Genomic DNA, 19,796 nt, shown 5'->3' with positions numbered 1-19,796 from the left:
GCCCGCATCAAAACATCTCAGGTACCCCATAAATATATACACCTGTGTACTCACAAAAGTTAAAGTTAAAAATAAAAAAGAAGGAAATGTCAGAACTTTAGGGAGAAGGACTTTCGGGGGCTCTTTATCCTCTGCTACTCAAAATGTGATCCACCTGTGAGCTCGCTAGAAATCCAAAATATAGGGCTCCTCCTCAGACCAACTGATTTGGAGCCTGCAGTTAAACAAAGGTTAGGATCCCCAGGTGTTTTTTGTTTGTTTGTTTGTTTTTGAGACTGAGTTTCGCTCTGTCACTCAGGCTGGAGTGCAATGGCACAATCTTGGCTCACTGCAACCCCCGCCTCCTGGTTTCAAGAGATTCTCTTGCCTCAGCCTCCCAAGTAGCTGGGACTACAGGTGCATGCCACTACACCTGGCTAATTGTTTGTATTTTTAGTAGAGACGGGGTTTCACCATGTTAGCCAGGATGGTCTCAATCTCCTGACCTCATGATCCGCTGCCTCGGCCTCCCAAAGTGCTGAGATTACAGGCGTGAGCTACTGTACCTGGTCCCCAGGTGTTTCTTTGTTTGTATTTTTCTTTTTTAGTATGTATGTATTTTTTTACCTTTATGGGTACATAGTAGGTGTGTATATTTATGGGACATGTGACTTTTCTTTTCTTTTTAGAAACAAGATCTCACTCTGTTTTCTAGGCTGGAGTGCAGTGGCATGATCATAGCTCATGTAACTTTGCACTCCTGGGCTCAAGCAACCCGGGTTCCTGCCTCAGCCTCCCCAGGTGATTTGAATGCACTTTAAAATTCGAGAAGCCCAAAGTCCTTGTTTTAAAGATGAAAAAACTGAGATCCGGAAAGGTTAAGTGGTGTGCTCAAGGTCACACAGTGAATTTGACTCAGCTAGATTTAGGATCCGGCTCTAACTAGCTTTCAAGTCCAGTGCTTCCCCCTATACCTGGCTGCCTTCCTTTAAGGCCATGTGTTTGTCTGGGCCTATTTGTTAAATAAACTTGAACTTAATTCAGTTTCTTTTTAAAACATTTTCTATTCTATCCTTCACTAATTCAGACTGGACTTCCTTTAATTTATCTGAGTGAGTCCCACCTCTTTGCTTCTTAATATTTTTTATGTTTATTAGATTAGCTCAATAGTTACGTGAAATAGTCCTTTTCCAGCTGGTATTTTTTTTTTTTTTTTTTTTTTTTTCTGAGACAGAGTCTTGATCTGTTGCCCAGATGGGAGTGCAGTGGCATAATCTTGGCTCACTGCAACCTCTGCCTTCCAGGTTCAAGTGATCCTCTGGCCTCAGCCACCAGAGTAGCTGAGATTATAGGTGCCTGCCACCATGCCCGGCTAATTTTGTTGTATTTTTAGCAGAGACGGGGTTTCACTATTTTGGCCAGGCTGGTCTCGAACTCTTGGCCTCAAGTGATGTGCTCTCCTTGGCCTCCCAAAGTGCTGGGATTATAGACGTGAGCCACCGCGCCCGGCTGAGTTTTTGTAAATGGATCTATATAAATTCTGCATCTTTATAATGACAAGTTTTTTATTTTTAAACTTTTTAAAGAGACAGTCTAGCTCTGTTGCCCAGTCTGGAGTGCAGTGGCTCAATCAAAGCTCACTGCAGCCTTGATCTCCTGAGCTTGAGAGATCCTCCCACATCAGCCTCACAAGTAGCTAGGATTACGTGTATGCCCCACCATGCCCAGCTAATTAAATTTTTTTTTTTTTTTGGTAGAGATGGGTTCTTGCTATGTTGACCAGGCTGGCACTTTGGGAGGCTGAGGTAGGAGGATTATTTGAAACCAGCCTGGGCAACATAGTGGGATCCTGTCTCTAAAAAAAAAAATTAAATGAAAAATTAGCCAGGTGTGGTGGGATGTACCTGTAGTCCTCATTACTCTGGAGGCTGAGGAGCGAGGATAGCTTGAACACAGGAGGTCGAGGCTGCAGTGAGCTGTCATCACACCATTGCACTCCAGCCTGGGTGACAGAGGTGACAGAGTGAGACCTTGTCTCAACAAACAAACAAACCAAAATGATGCCATTACAAGTGTGAGCCACTGCACTTGGTCCTAGACAAGTATTTTACATAAGAAAAAAATTATAAAAATTTCCATTTGTCAACCTTAAATAATGAGATTCAGAATGTATAATATATATGAAATATAGAGTTTATTCAACTCCATATGAAATATAGCGTTTATTCTAGCATAAAACTTGAGGGTGGCCACTGGGAAACACTGACTTCAAATGAATGGAGTCTTCCTTTCAAAGTGGGGAAATTACCGTTTCATTTATGTAGAAATTGTAGCAGAATTACATTTTCCATACAAGACCAGTGCATATGCCACAGCTATTTGGTTGGTTACAGATTGTTACACTCCAAGGAAAATTACTTTATTACTCCATGAGGAGAGATAGTGATCTAAGAGGGTCTTATCTCTGGTGCCATTTGGGCTTAATTATTTACAGAGGGAGAAAAAGGCAGAAGTCACAACTGTATATATACTTTGTGACTCAAACTGCATGGCCACATTCTTGTCAAGGCTTGGTATAATTTAAAGTTCCAACAGCTTTAAGTTTGAACTACTTAATTTCACATATTTTATTGTTGTTTCAATAGAATCATATTTATATCTATTATTGTACTACATGCATTTATGTGTGATTTCAGTGTCTACTTAAGGTTTTTACCCTTTGGACAGTGTGTTTATGTTGTCTGTTCACTGGGGAAGTAGCTTATAATGAATGTGCTTCTTTGGTTTTCAGTGAAAAATTCTTACAGGCTTCCTTAGCTTGGGTTACTTTAGTTACTTGTTCTCTAAAGCTGTGTACCTGCTATCTACCATCTCTCAATGGCATCAGGAGAAATTTGGGATTCAGAAACAAAATGATTTCCCTATAAAAATTTGAGTTTCCCTCCCCATTTTGCCATCAAGGCTTTAATTCTATCAGCCCCCAAGTGAAAACAAACCAAATGTTTATCATCAGATTGTACACCATATATTATCAGATTATCATCAGATGCAAATTATGCATCATATATTCTGCATCTTGGGTTTCATGGTTGTCTACATTTGTTAAAACCCACTGAAACTGCACACTTAAACATGGAGGTGTTTTATTGTATGCATATTATATCTCAATAAAGTTGATTTTTAAAGTAAAAAATGTAATTTTCAATATTTTCTTACTATTGTGGTAAAGTAGACATAAGGCAAATTTTTACCATTTTAGCTATTTTGAAGTGTGCAATTGAGAAGCAAGTTGTATATTATTGTGCAACCATCACTACCATCTTCAGAACCTTTTCATCATCCCAAACAGAAACACCGTACCCAAGATTTAGGGTGTTTAATAAGATTGCATTCTTTTTTTTTTTTTAAACGGAGTCTTGCTGTGTCATGCAGGCTGGAGTGCAGTGGTACAATCTCGGCTCACTGCAACCTCCGCCTCCTGGGTTCAAGCGATTCTCCTGTTTCAGCATCCTGAGTAGCTGGGATTACAGGTGCACGCCACTGAGCCCAGCTAATTTTTGTATTTTAGTAAAGACAGGGTTTCACCATGTTGACCAGGCTGGTCTCAAACTCGCGACCTCAGGTGATCCGCCCACCTTGACCTCCTAAAGTGCTGGGATTACAGGCATGAGCCACTGTGCCTGGCCAAGACTGCATTCTACGTACAAATTAAATTGGGGAGAATGTTCATATGTTCATCATCATAGGGTTGATCACAAATGGGTTTTTGGACTTGACCCAGGATCCATTATTTAGAAAGTATTTCAAAGATTTTGGTTGCATGTCATTATGAATTTTTTTTTTTTTTTTTTTTTTTTTTTTGAGATGAAGTCTCACTTTGTCACCCAGGCTGGAGTGCAGTGGTGCTGTCATGGGTCACTGCAACCTCTGCCTCCGGGGTTCAAGTGATTCCCCTGCGTTAGCCACCCAAGTAGCTGGGACTACAGGTGTGTGCCACCACACCTGGCTAATGTTTTTGTATTTTTGGTAGAGACAGGGTTACGCCATGTTGGCCAGGCTGGTCTCAAACTCCTGACCTTGAGTGATCCACCTGCCTTGGCCTCCCAAAGTGCTGGGATTATAGGCATGAGCCACCATGCCTGGCCCTGAATGTCATTATGAATTGACAATGTACTGATCACACGGTTTTAAAATGTTTTGTGCTAAAATGTTAATGTGTTAAGATGGTTAAATATATTTAACCCACATGATGGACATTTAGGTATGGGGACTCATCCTCACTTCAGTTTGGTGTGTTGTCCTTCTAATCTGGAGCCTTCTGGTTCATTTTCTCCCAATTGTAAAGTTCTGTTTTGTGCAGCATCAGTGAAGGAATCTGGGCATTTAACTATTCCTTGCAGGTATTTTCAACCAGTTCCTTGAACTTTCATTCCTATTGCTTATGTCTGTCTTCTGAAATTTGCAGAGACTCTGCTTCTTGGGCCTTTCTAGGATTGGCTTTTAGTTCTTCCTCTCTGCTAAGGCAATTACTATGCATCCATCTCTTTTTCTTTTTAAACAGAGATGAGGTCTCATCATGTTGCCCAGGATTAGTCTTGAACTTCTGGGATCAAGGCCTTCCAAAGTGCTGAAATTACAGGCATGAGCCACTGTACCTAGCCCATCCATCTCTTTCTCGTCTTCTTTATTTTTATTTTTTTTGAGATGGAGTCTCACTCTCTTGCCCAGGCTGGAGTGCAGTGGCATGATCTCAGCTCACTGCAACCTCAACCTTCCAGGTTCAAGAGATTCTCTTGCCTCATCCTCCCCAGTAGCTGGGACTACAGGTGCCCACCACTGTACCCGGCTAATTTTTGTATTTTTAGTAGAGATGGGGATTCACCACATTGGCCAGGCTGCTCTTGAACTCCTGACCTCAAGTGATTCACCTGCCTTGGTCTCCCAAAGTGCTGAGATTGCAGGCGTAAGCCACTCCGCCCAGCCTCATTCTCATTTTCTGAAATACTGTTAGCATCTTTTGTCTGCTATCATCTTCTCTCCCAGGGTTTATATCTTCCTAGTCTTTTATGCAATTTCCGCCCCCCCCCCAGTGCATTTGATAATATTTTCTAATTCTTTAACATCTTTAAAATTTTATTTACTAATCTCTAAATCCCCATTTTCTTTTTTTCCTTTTTTCAGGCTTCTTGTATTAAAATTCTAGTGTTTTTTTTTTTTTTTTTTTTCTTGGCTGCCTGCTTTTCTCTCTCTTTTTTAGGCATCTTAGGCATCTCTTTTTTAGGCACTGAGACTGGGAGATTTCCAAACACGCTAACCATGCTACTGTTTTGTGTGTTCTTTTTTAAAATAAGAGATAACACAAAAATGAGAAAAACCACTCATCTTCACTAAGTAATATGAAATTAACCATGGAATATTTACAACATTTATTCTATCTCAGACCATAAAGAAAAATGCAACAAATTTGAAAAAAGTAAAAATTTAAAAGGCCGCATTGAAGTATAAAAGTGTATCTTAAGGTATAAAAACACATAAAACTTACATTTTCTGGAGTAAATATGTTTTTATACCTAGTGTTAAACATTTCAATTTTGATATTCCCTTTGTCCCAAGAATTGTTTGGGAGAATGTTCTGTGGTTTGCGAGTATGTTTCTTTTGGGGTTGCCAGTCTTGTGTTTTGTTTGATAGTTTTATTACATTATTATGTGGTCAGAAAATTCAGGCTTTAACATTTTTACTTTTTTGGAATTTGTTGCATTTGTCTTTATGGTCTGAGATACAATAAATTTTGTAACTATTACATGGCTGATTTGGCATTACTTAGTGATGATTAGTGGTTTGTCTTATTTTTGTGTTATCTTTTATTTTTTAAAAAAACACGCAAAAGCAGCATGGTTAGAGTGTTTAGAAATCCCTAGCCTCCGTTGGTTTCATGCCTAGAGCAGCCTAAGGGCTAGGCTGTCTTACCTGGGTAATAACAGAGCCAAAACTAAAATGAAATTCAATGCTAGAAAGATTCTCTTGACTAGGTCACTCCTGAAATTACAGAGGCACTGAGAGGGAAACACAATATACCACATAGCCTTGGGTAGAAATTCTTGTTTGATCTTGGGCCATATATCACCATCTGGTAGATTTGGATGTTTTAGAAGTTTTAGCCTCAAACAATTCTGCTGTTTATTTCAATAATTGGGATCTGGTCATCCTACTGGGACTTGGCTGTTAAGTTACTGTCATTTTAAACACATTCATTTTTTTCTTTGAAAAAAAAAAAGTGAGTAGTGTAATAGGCAGCTGTGTTCCTCTTCACTCCATTTGCTTTTTGAGTTGCAGCAAGTAGGATTTCAGATTTCTCTATCCAGGCAGTCAATAAAAATATATTGAGTGTCTGCACTGTGCCATCATAACATATGGGCAAATGACATCATCCCTATCCTTGAGCAGCTCATTCATAATACCGAGCTTGGAAGACAAAGCTAGAACCAAATATAATGACACATTAACGTGATTGATAGGGGAATGTGCCAGTGTTAGGGGAGCACAGAGGAAGATGCATTTAATTTTCCTTAAGAGTGGAGGAATGGGCTGGGCACGTTGGCTCACACCTGTAATCCCAGCTCCTTGGGAGGCTGAAGGCGGTGGATCCTTCAAGCTCAGGGGTTTGAGACCAGCCTTGACAACATAGAGAGACCCCCATCTCTACAAAAAATACAAAAATTAGATGGGTGTGGTGGTGTGCGCCTGTAGTCCCAGCTTCTTGGGAGGTTGAGGTATGGAGAATTGCATGAGCCTGGGAGGTCAAGGCTGCAGTGGGCTGAGATCATGCCACTGCGCTTCAACCTGAGCAACAGAGTCAGACTCTACCTCAAAAAAAGAAAAAAATGGAGAAGTGGGGAAGACCTCAGAGGTAATGTGACATTTAAGCTGGGTCTTAAAATATGAATAGGTGCTAGCTAGGTAGAAAAGAAGGCATAGGCATCTCACGATACACATAGAGAGTATCGTGATTGTGGCATGCAAGTAGGATAGTAGATATTCTGTTAGGGAAAGAGTAGTCAGCCTCTGACATCTGGCAAATACCATGTGTGGCTGGGGCTTGGAAACAATGAGGCTGGAGGAGTATGTCTGGAGTGAGACCACTAAGAGCATTGATTGTGGCCTAGCGTGGTGGTTCACGCCTGTAATCTCAGCACTTTAGAAGGCCAAGGTGGGTGGATTGCTAGAGCCTAGGATTTCGAGACCAGCCTGGGCAACATGGCAAAACCCTGTGTCTACAGAAAAAAAAAAATTAGCCAGGTGTGGTGATGTGTACCTATAGTCCCAGCTACTTGGGAGGCTGAGCTGGGAGGTTCACTTGTTCCCAGGAGATTGAGGCTGCAGCGAGTTGTGATTGTACCGCTGCGCTCCAGCTTGGGCGACAGAGTGAGACCATGTCTCAAAAAAAAAAAAAAAAAAAAAAAAAAAAAAGACATTCATTGGCCACACAGAGGAAGGGATTTGCACTTTATTCTGTGGGAAATAAACAGTCACTGAAGGTTTTAAGGATGAGACTAGGTATATCCTGTGTTATTTTGGTCTTCAAATTTTGGTTCTCCATTGTAAATGTCCACTAACTACATGTGTCTCATCTTGCATTTTTCTTTTTCTGAAACATACAATTTATGATTCAGGTTTAGATGTCTGTGCCACTTGCCATGAACATGCCACATGCCAGCAAAGAGAAGGGAAGAAGATCTGTATTTGCAACTATGGATTTGTGGGGAACGGGAGGACTCAGTGTGTTGGTAAGTTCTGAAGCCTGGGTTAAGTTGAAAAGCTGAATCAAGAAACAAGATTCTCTTGTATTAAAAAGTTGATGTCCTTGGGGAAAAACATTGTTATTTTGTTCACATGTTTTTATTATGAGAAGTTTTGTCAATTATAATAAGTCTTTGTTTGGTGTTTGGATACATTCTTTCTCTGGTGTTTCCAAGATAGTATTCCTCATGTTAGAGGTCATTGAACTTGAATCTCTGGAAACTCTGGGATCTAACACAAATTTGACATCTGTTTTGAGTCTTAAATTTAACTTTGCAACTCAAGTGAATATTGTATTCCTTAATTTCTCTGGTTATTTTGATATAACACTATTTATATTAGTACTATGAGGAAAACCAAAACAATTTGCCATTGGACTTTTTGGTTAGTTGGTGAAATACTGTTGCTTTGGGTCTTATGTCTGTCAGAATTCATCCTCCACATTTTTGGTAGTTGTGATACTTTTAGGGACTTAGATGACTTAAAGGAATTCAACGCCCTTTATGTTAGAAGCATCTGAAATTATTTTTTGCCTCATGATATCCCCCATGCCATGACAGTCAGACAATATCCAGGTTCAAGCTCAATTCAGAGAGAGGGAGACTTTCACAACAATTTTACGATAGTAAATGTTGCAATAATCTTCCAATTTCCTCCCAGCAACCTTGTTATACGCATTAAAAATATTGATGGTTTTACCTTACAGTTGTGGACAGATGTTATATACAGCCTTGTTGTGATATCTTTGTGTGCTTTTTTTTTTTTCTCTCGAAAGAAAAATAACAGCAAGGCACTGAGGCTCGATCTTGTAATCTCAGCTGTTCTGGAGGTTGAGGTGGGAGGATCACTTGAGGCCCGGAGTTTGAAACCAGCCTGGGCAGCATAGTGAACCCCCCATCTCTAAAAAAAGCTTTTTCAAATTAGCCACATATGGTGGCACACACCTGTACTCCCAGGTATTCCGGAAGCTGAGGCAGGAGGATGGCTTGAGCCTAGGGGTTCGAAGCTTCAGTGAGGTTTTTTTTTTTTTTTTTTTTTGAGATGGAGTCTTACTCTGTCACCCAGGCTGGAGTTCAGTGGTACGATCTTGGCTCACTGCAACATCCGCCTCCCAGGTTCAAGTAATTCTCCTGCTTCAGCCTCCTGAGTAACTGGGATTAAAGGCGTGTGCCACCATGCGCAGCTAATTTTCATACTTTTAGTAGAGATGATGTTTCACCATGTTGGTCAGGCTGGTCTCGAACTCCTGACCTCATGATCCACCCGCCTTGGCCTCCCAAAGTGCTGAGATTACAGGCATCAGCCACTACACCCGGCCAGTAAGTTATTTTTTAATCTTTATTTTACTTTTAGAGACAAGGGCTTTCTGTTTCCCAGGCTGGAGTGCAATGGCATGATCGTGGCTCACTGCAACCTTGCCACCACACCCAGCTAGTGTTTTTCTTCTCCTTCCTTCTTTCCTTCCTTCCTCCTTCTTCTTTCCCTTTGTTTCTTTCTTTCTTTCTTTCTTTCTTTCTTTCTTTCTTTCTTCTTTCTTTCTTTCTTTCTTTCTTTCTTTCTTCTCTTTCTCTCTTTCCTTTCCTTTCTTTCTCTCCTTTCCTTCCCTTCCTTCCTTCCTTTCTTTTTTTCTCTTTCTTCCTTTTCTTTCTTTCTTTCTTTCTCTCCTTCTTTCTTTCTTCCTTTCTTCCTTTCTTTCTTTTCTTCTGTCTTTCTCTCTCCTTTCCTTTCCTTCTCTCCTTTCCTTCCCTTCCTTCCTTCCCTCCCTCCCTCCCTCCCTCCCTCCCTCCCTCCCTTCCTTCCTTCCTTCCTTCCTTCCTTCCTTCCTTCCTTCCTTCCTTCCTTCCTTCCTTCCTTCCTTCCTCCCTGCCTTCTCCTCCTCCTTCTTCCTCCTCCTCCTCTTCTTTCTTTTCTTTTTCTCTCTCTCTCCTTCTCCTTCTTCCTCTTCTTCCTTCTCTTCTTCCTTTTCTTCTTCCTCTTTTCATTTTTAGTAGATACAGGGTCTCACTACATTGCCCGGGCTGTTCTTGAGCTCCTGGGCTCAGGTGATCCTCCTGCCTCAGCTTCCTGAAGTGCTGGGATTATAGGTGTGAGCCATCGCGCCTGGCCACTACTGCACTCCAGTCTGGGTGACAGAGCAAGATCCCATCTCTTAAAAATAGAAAAAAAAGAAACTAAAAGCAAAAAACCAAAAACCCCCAACTTAGTCTTGTCTTCAAAAAGTCACCTTTCATTTGCAGACACAGGCTTTTCCAGTCATCTACCATTGCCCATTCTGCAGGTTGGAGTGAAGCCTTCTTTGACTCTTGTTTTTTAGGTTTCTACCCATAAGAAGTTTGGCTACCCTGCAGTCTGAGGCTCCTGGGAGAATTTCTCCTAATGCTTCTCACTCTCCCATTCCTCACCCACACTTTCTAGCAATGAGATAGAAATGAAGTTGAGAAGAATGGACAAATTTTTCTGTTCCCTTCCCAAAGGAATTCCTCCTCCCATGGATGCTAGCTACATTCTTGCTTGCCCTTTGACTTTTTTTTTTTGATATGGCATTTCCATCTGTCGCCCAGGTTGAAGTGCGGTGGCACGATCTCAGCTCACTGCAACCTCTGCTTCCTGGGTTCAAGCAATTCTCCTGCCTCAGCCTCCCGAGTAGCTGGGATTACAGGCATGCACCACCACACCTGGCTAATTTTTGTATTTTTAGTAGAGATGGGGTTTCACCATGTTGGCCAGGCTGGTCTCGAACTCCTGACCTCAGGTGATCCACCTGCCTCAGCCTCCCAAAGTGCTGGAATTACAGGTGTGAACCAATGCGCCTGGCCAAGAAAGATACTTTTATAAATTTAGTGTAGTCTACGTGTCCAGTGTTTAGAAAGTTTACAGTAAGGCTGAGTGTGGTGGCTCACACCTGTAATCCCTTTGGGAGCACGTTGGGAGGCCAAGGTGGGAGGATCCCTTAAGGCCAGGAGTTTGAGACCAGCCTGGGCTCTCACATGGTGAGAGCTGATCTCTACAATTAGAAACTAGAAATTTACTGGGCATGATGGCTTTTGCCTGTAGTGCTAGCCACTCCTAGCCCCAGGAGGCTGAGGCAGAAGGATTGCTTGAGCCCAGGAGTTCAAGGCTGCAGTGAGCTATGATCGTGCCAGTGCACTTTAGCCTGGGTGACAGAGGGAGACCTTGTCTCTATATAAAAATAAAAGTCTGCAGTCGTGTATCATAATGTTCTAGGCCTTCATATTCACTCACCACTCACTCACTGGCTTACCTAGAGCAGCTTCCAGTCCTGCACGTTCCATTTCATGGTAGTGCTCTCTAGAGGTGTATCATTTATTGTATTTTATGCTGTATTTTTACTGTACTGTTTCTGTGTTTAGATATATTTACATACACAAATACTTCCCTCTGTGTTACAGTTGCCTGCGATATTCAGTACAGTCACATGCTATACAGGTTCTAACCTAGGAGCACTACACTCTACCATGTAACCTGAGTGTAGAGTTGGCTATGCCATCTAGGTTTGTGTGAATACACCCTGTGATGGTCCCACAATGATGAACTTGCCTAATGACACATTCCTCGGTATGTGTTCCCATCATTAAGTGACACATGCCTGTAAAATAATAATAATAAAAAATAATAATAATAATAAAACACCCAGATCTTCCGGAGAGTACTTTTGAGTGAGCAGGAATTGAGTGCAATTGTGAGAGGCCATTACACAGATCTGAGGGGCCCACTGGTGAAATAAAACATGAAGCAACAAACAAAAAAGCTACAAATTCATAAGTTGATGATTTTTCTCCCAAAAAAAGCTAACTGGGTAGATCAGCTCTAAAAGGATGCATAACAATTTGGTCACAGGAGTTTCCTCTTAAATTAGAGGGTTAGGCAGAGTCAGCAAACTATGGCCCATGGGCCAAATTCGACCTGCTGCCTGTTTCTGTAGGTGGAGTTTTACTGGAACATAGCATTGCTTGGTAGTTTACCTGCTGTCTACAGCTGCTTCCGTGCCCATGAGCACAGGTGAGCTGTTGCAACAGATACTGTGAGAAAAAGTTTGCTGACTCCTGAGCTCAGGGGCAGAGATGAGAGGGAGATTTACTTTCATTTTGCGTCTTTTGATGTCATATTATTGAATGAAAAACACTCCGGGCAGGCTTCTGGGGACTCATCGAGCATCCATGTTCCAGGTCCCTGCACTGAGGGACTAACATTATTCACACAGGTCATTGACCATTAGCATGAGCTGTTCCTGCTCCTGCCTTAGGCCTGCTCCGGATGAGGCTGCAGCACTAATTCCATTGTGTTTCTTGGTAGCTCAGAAGGAAGAAATTTTCTAGTTAATCACTGGCTGTAAAGTCAGCCTACACTGGTTTTCATGAAAAACCATGAGAATGGCTGAACTGGAAAAGGGAATTCCGCTGGTTTGTTTCCGTGGGCCTCTGAAAATATCTTTTTAAGCTTGCAAAAGTTCAAAGAGAGCCCTCTTCTCCCAATCTTCAAATCAGATGGATTGCCAGATTGAGGTGTTGCATTTTTCTTGGGGTTTCATACACTCCTAGCATGTAACGACAAGGGGCCCAGGTCCTGTAGTCTGGGGAGCATCGTGAAAGGAGAAGAGGCTGGAGGAATAGATCACTAAGGTGTGGTCACAGAACATTGGTTCCTGGGTCCATAGCATGGGAGGACGGCCTGGGCTGTTGGAGTCGGTGTGGATTGATAGCTCTTCCGGTGCCTTGTCTGTGTGTCCACAGATAAAAATGAGTGCCAGTTTGGAGCCACTGTTGTCTGTGGGAACCACACATCTTGCCACAACACCCCCGGGGGCTTCTATTGCATTTGCCTGGAAGGATATCGAGCCACAAACAACAACAAGACATTCATTCCCAACGATGGCACCTTTTGTACAGGTACTCAAGAAGGGGGCTGCAGTGTTCGCGATTGGCGATAGCAGGGTAGTATCTGGGCCGTGCATTTGTTAATATTAGGGAATTAATGTTAGTTCTGTTAGATGGGATAATGGTATTGTGGTATATAGGATAATATTCTTATTTTGGGAGATGCATGCTGAGGTATCTAGGGGTGTTATGATGATGTATCTATAATAGTATTCCTTTAGTCTGTAAGCTACTTTAAATGGCAAAATGTAAACAACAATTGAATCTTGGGGGGATGTGGGTCTATGGGAGTTCATTGCAATATTCTTTTTTTTCATTGTAATGTTTTGTTTGAACTTTTTTTTTTTTTTTTTGACAGGGTCTCACTGTGTTGCCCAGGCTGGAGTGCAGTGGCACAATCTTTACTCTCTGTAACCTCCGCCTCCTGGGTTCAAGCGATTCTCCTGCCTCAGTCACCCAAGTAGCTGGGATTACAGGCATACACCACCACACCCGGCTAATTTTGTAATTTTGGTAGAGATGGGGTTTCACCATGTTGGTCAGGCTGGTCTCGAACTCCTGACCTCAAGTGATCCACCTGCCTCGGCCTCCCAAAGTGCTGGGATTACAGGCATGAGCTACCGCGCCTGGCCTGATCATTTTGATAATGAATAGTGAGGAGGGACTCTCTGGAGATGGTGTGCCTCTTGCAGGTTCCTGTAACCACAGGTGGGGGGTCCTTAGGGTGAGTGGCACTCCTCAGCTCAGAGCACACTAATCCGGGGCCTGGCACCCGGCTGTTGGCTCACAGGAGGTCAGAGCTGTCCCTGTTAGAGACATGGGCTTGCCTCCCACATGTGTGCGCTGAGTGAGGAGTGCGAGTTTTGGGAGCACAGGAGCGTTATAGGTTGGATCTCTGAGCATAGGCTGGTCGAATACAGGGTGGGGACAAACCCTCCAGATTTTTAGCGACTCCTCTGTTACCTAAACTCTATAAACAGCATGCTATTTAATGTTGCTCTCTGGCTTTCTAGGAAAATCTTCGAACAATAATGAAGAGGAAAGGCAGAAAAAGCCTCCTGGTTCTAAGATGCTTTTGCGTAGACTTAATGACTCTGCTTGAAAGCTTCATGATATTTAAAGGTTTTCAGGAAAAAGAAAATGAAAGGAGAGCATATTTTATCTTCTTAGCTACCAGGAACCATAGGTTCTTATGCTCGGATTCATCCTTCCTCTTGACCTGTACCAAAGCAGAATCTCTCAAAGGATGCATTTGATTTATTCTTGGTGTGAATGAACACATTCCTTCAGAGAAAACATTTTATAATATCCTGTTGTTCTAGGCGCAAATTACTGGCTGCATGGTTGCAGAAGTACAATGTTACAGTATTAAATTTTGTATATTAAGAAGAAAAGACACTTAAAAAAAGCATATAAGATGATGAGCTAGTGTTTTGTTTATTCAATACACATTTCTCATGTACTTTTTCTTTTCTTTTCTTTTTTGAGATGGCGTCTCACTCTGTCGCCCAGGCTGAAGTGCAGTGGCGTGATCTCGGCTCACTGCAGCCTCTGCCACCTAGGTTCAAGCGATTCTCCTGCTTCAGCTTCCTGAGTAGCTGGGACTATAGGTGCACATCGCCACGCCTGGCTAATAGAGATGGGGTTTCACCATGTTGGCCAGGATGGTCTTGATCTCCTGACCTTGTGATCTGCCCGCCTTGGCCTCCCAAAGTGCTGGGATTACAGGTGTGAGCCACTGTGACCCAGGCTGGAGTGCAGTGGTGCGATCTCGGCTCACTGCAACCTCTGCCTCCTGGGTTCAAACGATTCACCTGTGATTCTCCTGTCTCAGCCTCCTGAGTAGCTGGGATTACAGGCACCCGCCACCATGCCCAGCGAATTTTTGTATTTTAGTAGAGACAGGGTTTCACCATGTTGGCCAGGCTTGTCTCGAAGTCCTGACCTCAGCTGATCCACCTGCCTCGGCCTCCCAAAGTGCTGGGATTATAGGCGTGAGCCACCACGCCTGGCCTCTCATGCACTTCTTATACGCCAAGGCTATGCTAGTGGGAGGGTGATGAGCAGACAGCTAATTTCAGTATAAAGTGTTAGTCATAGGTAAGCAAACAGCGTTTACTGGAATCCAGGGGTCACTTATCTTGGCTGTGAGGAAGGAATCAGGGGAACTTTCTGGAGAATATGAACCCTGAAATTGTGTTTTCTAGGCTGTGGGAATTTGCCAGGAAAAACTTACAGTTGTATGTTTTTCAGTATATTTATAGTTCCAAGAGATGAATTCAGCTTTTGAAAGTTATGAAGAAGGCTGGGCGTGGTGACTCATGCCTGTAACCCCAGGACTTTGGGAGGCCAGGGCTGGAGGATCACTTCAGACCAGGAGTTCAAGACCAGCTTGGGCAACATAATGAGACTTCATCTTTACAAAAAATAAGAAAATTAGCTGGATGTGGTGGCGTGTGCCTATTGTCCTAGCTACTTGGAAGGCTGAGGTGGGAGGATGCTTGAGCCCAGGACTTTGAGGCTGCAGTGAGCCAAGGTTGTGCCATTGCACTCCAGCCTTGGTGACAGAGTGAGACTATGTCTTAATTTTTTTTTGTTGTTTTAAGTTAGGAAGAAGAATGAGGAGGAGGAAGAGGGAGAAGGTTGGTGGGAACAGGAGGAGGGAAGAAGAAGAGGGGAAGAGGAAAGAGAAGAAAGTATTTTATGCAAGGGCCAAATAGGTGTCAGCCAAACTAGACCCAATCTGCCTGGAACAAAATCCAGATCCAGGCTCTACTTTTATTTATTCTATTCTTGCAATGATTTAATGACCTTCTCTTTTTTGAAAAATTGAGCCATAGTTTACACACCACCAAATTCACCCTTTTGATATATATAACTCAGTGGTTTTTAGTGTATTCACGAAGTTGTGCTAGCATCACCACTGTCTCACTTTGGAGCATTTCCATGCCCCCACTGTGAAGACCGTGTCCACTGGCAGCCATTCCCGTGACCTTTCCTTGTGAGTTCTCCAGTAATCACTTTGTAAAAGTTGATGAATTGCTTTTCTTGATAATACTGTTTCTTTTAGAATCGCAGTTGCCAGAGAAACATCAGTGGGCTTTAGCTGGGGCAGAGCTTAGCAAGTTTTGGGGTATCAGCAGTTAGTCACTGTTTGCCTGGAACCACAGGATGTGAATCCTAGTTCCTGGATTCCAAAGAATCCTGCATCCAGTTGTTTATTGTGCTTTGCAGAGTCGACGTCCAGCTCAGGAGCTGATTGCAGGTGGGCCTCTGGATGTCACCAACGTTAGAGGCGGAATGAATTGCCAGGGTTCTAGTATGAGATGATCCCAGCCAGTCGTGGAGAACTGGCAGATGTTCTGGCCCTTAAAACTGCCCCTGAATGACTCTTGGGAATCATGGAATCCACCATGAGCCACAACCCAGGAGAAGAAGCTCTGTGGCACTTCTTCTTGTGTGAGGGTGGTTTGACTTGGATGGGCTCCATCAGCAATTGAATAGAATTACTGGTTCCCAAACAATGATTGGCGTGAGTGGAGAGGCATTCATTGGTCCAAGACCAAAAAGGAAAAAGAATAAAGAATGTAAAAGTTTAAAAGGATTCTGAGATAATTTTCTTTTCTCTTTTGGGGGCTAAAATGTCACTTAAGAAAAAGAAATTATAGCGAGGTGCATTGGCTCGTGCCTGTAATCCCAGCACTTTGGGAGCTGAGTGGTTGAACCACTTGAGGTCAGGAGTTCAAGACCAGCCTGGCCAACATGGTGAAACCCTGTCTCTACAGAAAGACACACAAAAATTAGCCAGTGTGGTGGTACACACCTGTAGTCACTGCTACTCAGGAGGCTGAGGCAGGAGAATCGGTTGAACTCAGGAGGCAGAGGTTTCAGTAAGCCAGGATCACACCATTGCACTCCAGCCTGAGCAATAGAGTGAGACTCTGTCTCAAAAAAAAAAAAAAAAAAAATTATGGTATTACTAGTTTTTTGAAAAAATATTTTTTTACAAAAACAGACTTTCTTCAATCGTGCTGCTTCCTGTCTACTGCTCAATCCCTGATGTTTTTATGCAAATGTCCTAGGAATTTCAGTTAAGGTGCTTGTTTGTTTTCTCCAAGTGGAATTGATCTATGTGGCTCTGATGAAAATATAATTATTTTTAGAGATGAAGGTCTTGCTCTGTTGCCCAGGCTGGCCTTGAACTCCTGGACTCAAAGCAATCCTCTTGCCTCAGCCTCTTGAGCAGCTGGGACCACAGGCGTGCGTAGTCATGCCCAGCTGATGGAATTCTTAAAGTTTCAAAGTCAGTTCCGAGGGAAAAAACTACTAACTGGCAGAGAGATTTCTTCTCCAGCCTCTGGCTTGTTGGGCAGTTTTTACCCTGTACCTGCTGTCTCTGGTAGTCTTCAGTCAGGTGCAAAAAATCTGCAAAGGGGCATGTCCTGTCCTTCCAGAAGCCTGTTTTAAGCCTGTCTGATTTTCATAAAATTAGTAAGACCTTTCCCAATTAAATTACCACTCTACTACCTGCCACACCGTCCTATACTCATGGACTGGCATTTTCACTCTCCTGGAGATTGTTTTCCTTATTTAAAACATTTAAAAATTTGTTTATATTTTAAGTTAATTTTTTTTTTTTAAGAGCCAGGTTCTCACTTCATTGTCCAGGTTGGTCTCAAACTCTGGGACTCAAGCAGTTCTCCCAAAGTGCTAGGATTACAGACATGAGCCACCGTGCCAGGCCTGTAAATTGTTTGCTATCTGAAGCCCTACTTTAGATGTTTTAGTATGAGGTTGGGACCATTCTTTTGTTATAGTGATTGGGTATATTTATAGTGATTGGATATATTTATAGTGGCTGGATATATTTTAGTGACTGGATATATTTATAGTGACTGGATATTTTTATAGTGACTGGAGTTTTTCAGTGATTGGATTTTTTTTTTTTAATTTGAGACAAGGTCTTGCTCTGTCACCCGGGCTGAGTGCAGTGGTGTGATCTCGGCTCACTGCAACCTCAGTCTCCTAGGTTCAAGTGATTCTCCTGCCTCAGCCTCCTGCATAGCTGGGATTACAGGCGTGTGCCACCATGGCCGGCTAATTTTTGTATTTTTACTAGAGATGAGGTTTCTGTATGTTGGCCAGGCTGGTCTCGAACTCCTGATTTCAAATCATCTGCACGCCTTAGCCTCCCAAAGTGCTGGAATTACGGGCATGAGTCACCATGTGCGGCCAGGATATTTTTTAGTGAGTGTATATATTCATAACGATTGGATATTTTTAAATGATTGGATATTTTTTAGTGATTGGATATATTTATGTTTTTGAGTTCATTTTGTTGGGTGTCAGGGAGCTGGGGATGGTTATTGGTTTTTGTAAATTCCCAGAACACACTGACAGACATTTATTCAGCACTTGCTATGTTTACAGTGCCTATGATATGAACAATATATGAGAAGAAGCTATAAGACATATAATAAAATTTATGATACAATTGCAAACAAAACGCATCTTTTTATAATAGTAGCTTGAAAATGTGAAAAAAGGGCTGTCACAATATCCTCTCCTTTTGTTTTTCTTTTTTCTGTTTTTCTCTCCTTTTCTCTATTTGGATTGGGTCCTAAGACGTAGATGAGTGTGAAGTTTCTGGCCTGTGCAGGCATGGAGGGCGATGCGTGAACACTCACGGGAGCTTTGAATGCTACTGTATGGATGGATACTTGCCAAGGAATGGACCTGAGCCTTTCCACCCGACCACTGATACCACGTCATGCACAGGTGGGTTTCTGCCAAAAAATGCAGCACCTCAAGGTGAAATTCTGTTGATAGTGACTTTCTTTTGCTCCAAGCCTGTGTTGGGGAGGTGGGTGGAGGTGATCTGATCCTTTGCACATTTTGTACAACCTATGAAATAAAGCAAATAACAACAATAAAGTTAGAGGGGGCCATGTTAAAAAAGCTAAAATTAGACCAGGAGCAGTGGCTCACGTCTGTAATCTCAGCACTTTGGGAGACTGAGGTGGGTAGATCACTTGAGGTCAGGAGTTCGAGACCAGCCTGGCCAACGCGGTGAAACCCCATCTCTACTAAAAATAAAAAAATTAGCCAGGTGTGGTGGTGAGCGCCTGTAATCCCAGCTACTTGGGAGGCTGAGGCACGAGAATTTATTGAACCCAGGTGACAGAGGTCACAGTGAGCCGAGATCATGCCATTGCATTCGAGCCAAGATCATGCCATTGCACTCCAGCCTGGGCAACAAAGTGAGACGTCTGTCTCAAAAAAAAAAAAAAAAAAGTGCTAAAATTAGTAAACTTAAAGGATTTTTATTAGCAGTTAATAGATATTCTGATATTAACTACCATGTTAGATAGTAAACACCAATGATTTGGTAAGGTCCTTGCATCTCAAAAGTGACCCTGAAAATCATCAAGGTACATTATATCTTAAGGTATTTTGCAATTCAGATTTTTTATTTCATTGGACAAACCTTCTCTTTAGTGTAAATTAGTGAGGGTTCATTGCTAAGTTCCTTCAGCTTTGTGCATGTATAGATGCTTTACCTATGGAAGGCTAAAAGACTGAATAAAGACAATCGTTGGAAATGTTCCCAGAAGTCATGTGGGAATGAACCAGTGTACTTAAAATATGGCTTGGGGGTGTGTGTGTGAGGAATAGGGTAGAGGTGGAGACAGATTATGAATTTTGAAGATTTACATTTACAAAATAATGAATTTGACATTAATTTATTTTCAGAAATAGACTGTGGTACCCCTCCTGAGGTTCCAAATGGCTATATCCTAGGAAATTATACGTCTAGGCTGGGCAGCCAGGTTCGTTATGCTTGCAGAGAAGGATTTTTCAGTGTTCCAGAAGACACAGTTTCAAGCTGCACAGCCCTGGGCACATGGGAGTCCCCAAAATTACATTGCCAAGGTGAGTTTTCAAAAAGTTCAGGTTCCTAGTTCATACTACCTTAAGACTGTTTTCATATTTTTCTCTAAATTTCAGTTTCAGGGAGTAAATGAGTCAGGTAAATCTTTAAAATTCCTATTTGTTTCTCACAGATTTTCAGTTGATTTTCTTGATATTTTCAGGAATAGTATCATATCATCTGCAAATAATGA

General features: G+C 42.3%; 1 protein-coding gene across 5 annotated transcripts in view; it reads left to right on the top strand.

The window, feature by feature from the left end:
- SUSD1 (sushi domain containing 1) overlaps positions 1-19,796 on the top strand; it is a 143,982-nt gene that overhangs the window by 11,761 nt on the left and 112,425 nt on the right. For all 5 annotated transcript variants that reach the window (XM_030919053.1, XM_030919056.1, XM_030919055.1 and 2 more), the window contains exons 2-5: positions 7,651-7,764; positions 12,529-12,684; positions 18,298-18,450; positions 19,426-19,605. In XM_030919053.1, coding sequence (XP_030774913.1) covers positions 7,651-7,764; positions 12,529-12,684; positions 18,298-18,450; positions 19,426-19,605 — 603 coding nt within the window. The remainder of the gene's footprint in view (positions 1-7,650; positions 7,765-12,528; positions 12,685-18,297; positions 18,451-19,425; positions 19,606-19,796) is intronic.

The sequence above is a fragment of the Rhinopithecus roxellana genome, chromosome 16, assembly GCF_007565055.1.
Source record: "Rhinopithecus roxellana isolate Shanxi Qingling chromosome 16, ASM756505v1, whole genome shotgun sequence".
Lineage (NCBI taxonomy): Eukaryota > Metazoa > Chordata > Mammalia > Primates > Cercopithecidae > Rhinopithecus > Rhinopithecus roxellana.
The sequence above is the reverse complement of the archived record's forward strand: the minus strand, read 5'-3'. Positions and strand labels throughout refer to the sequence as shown.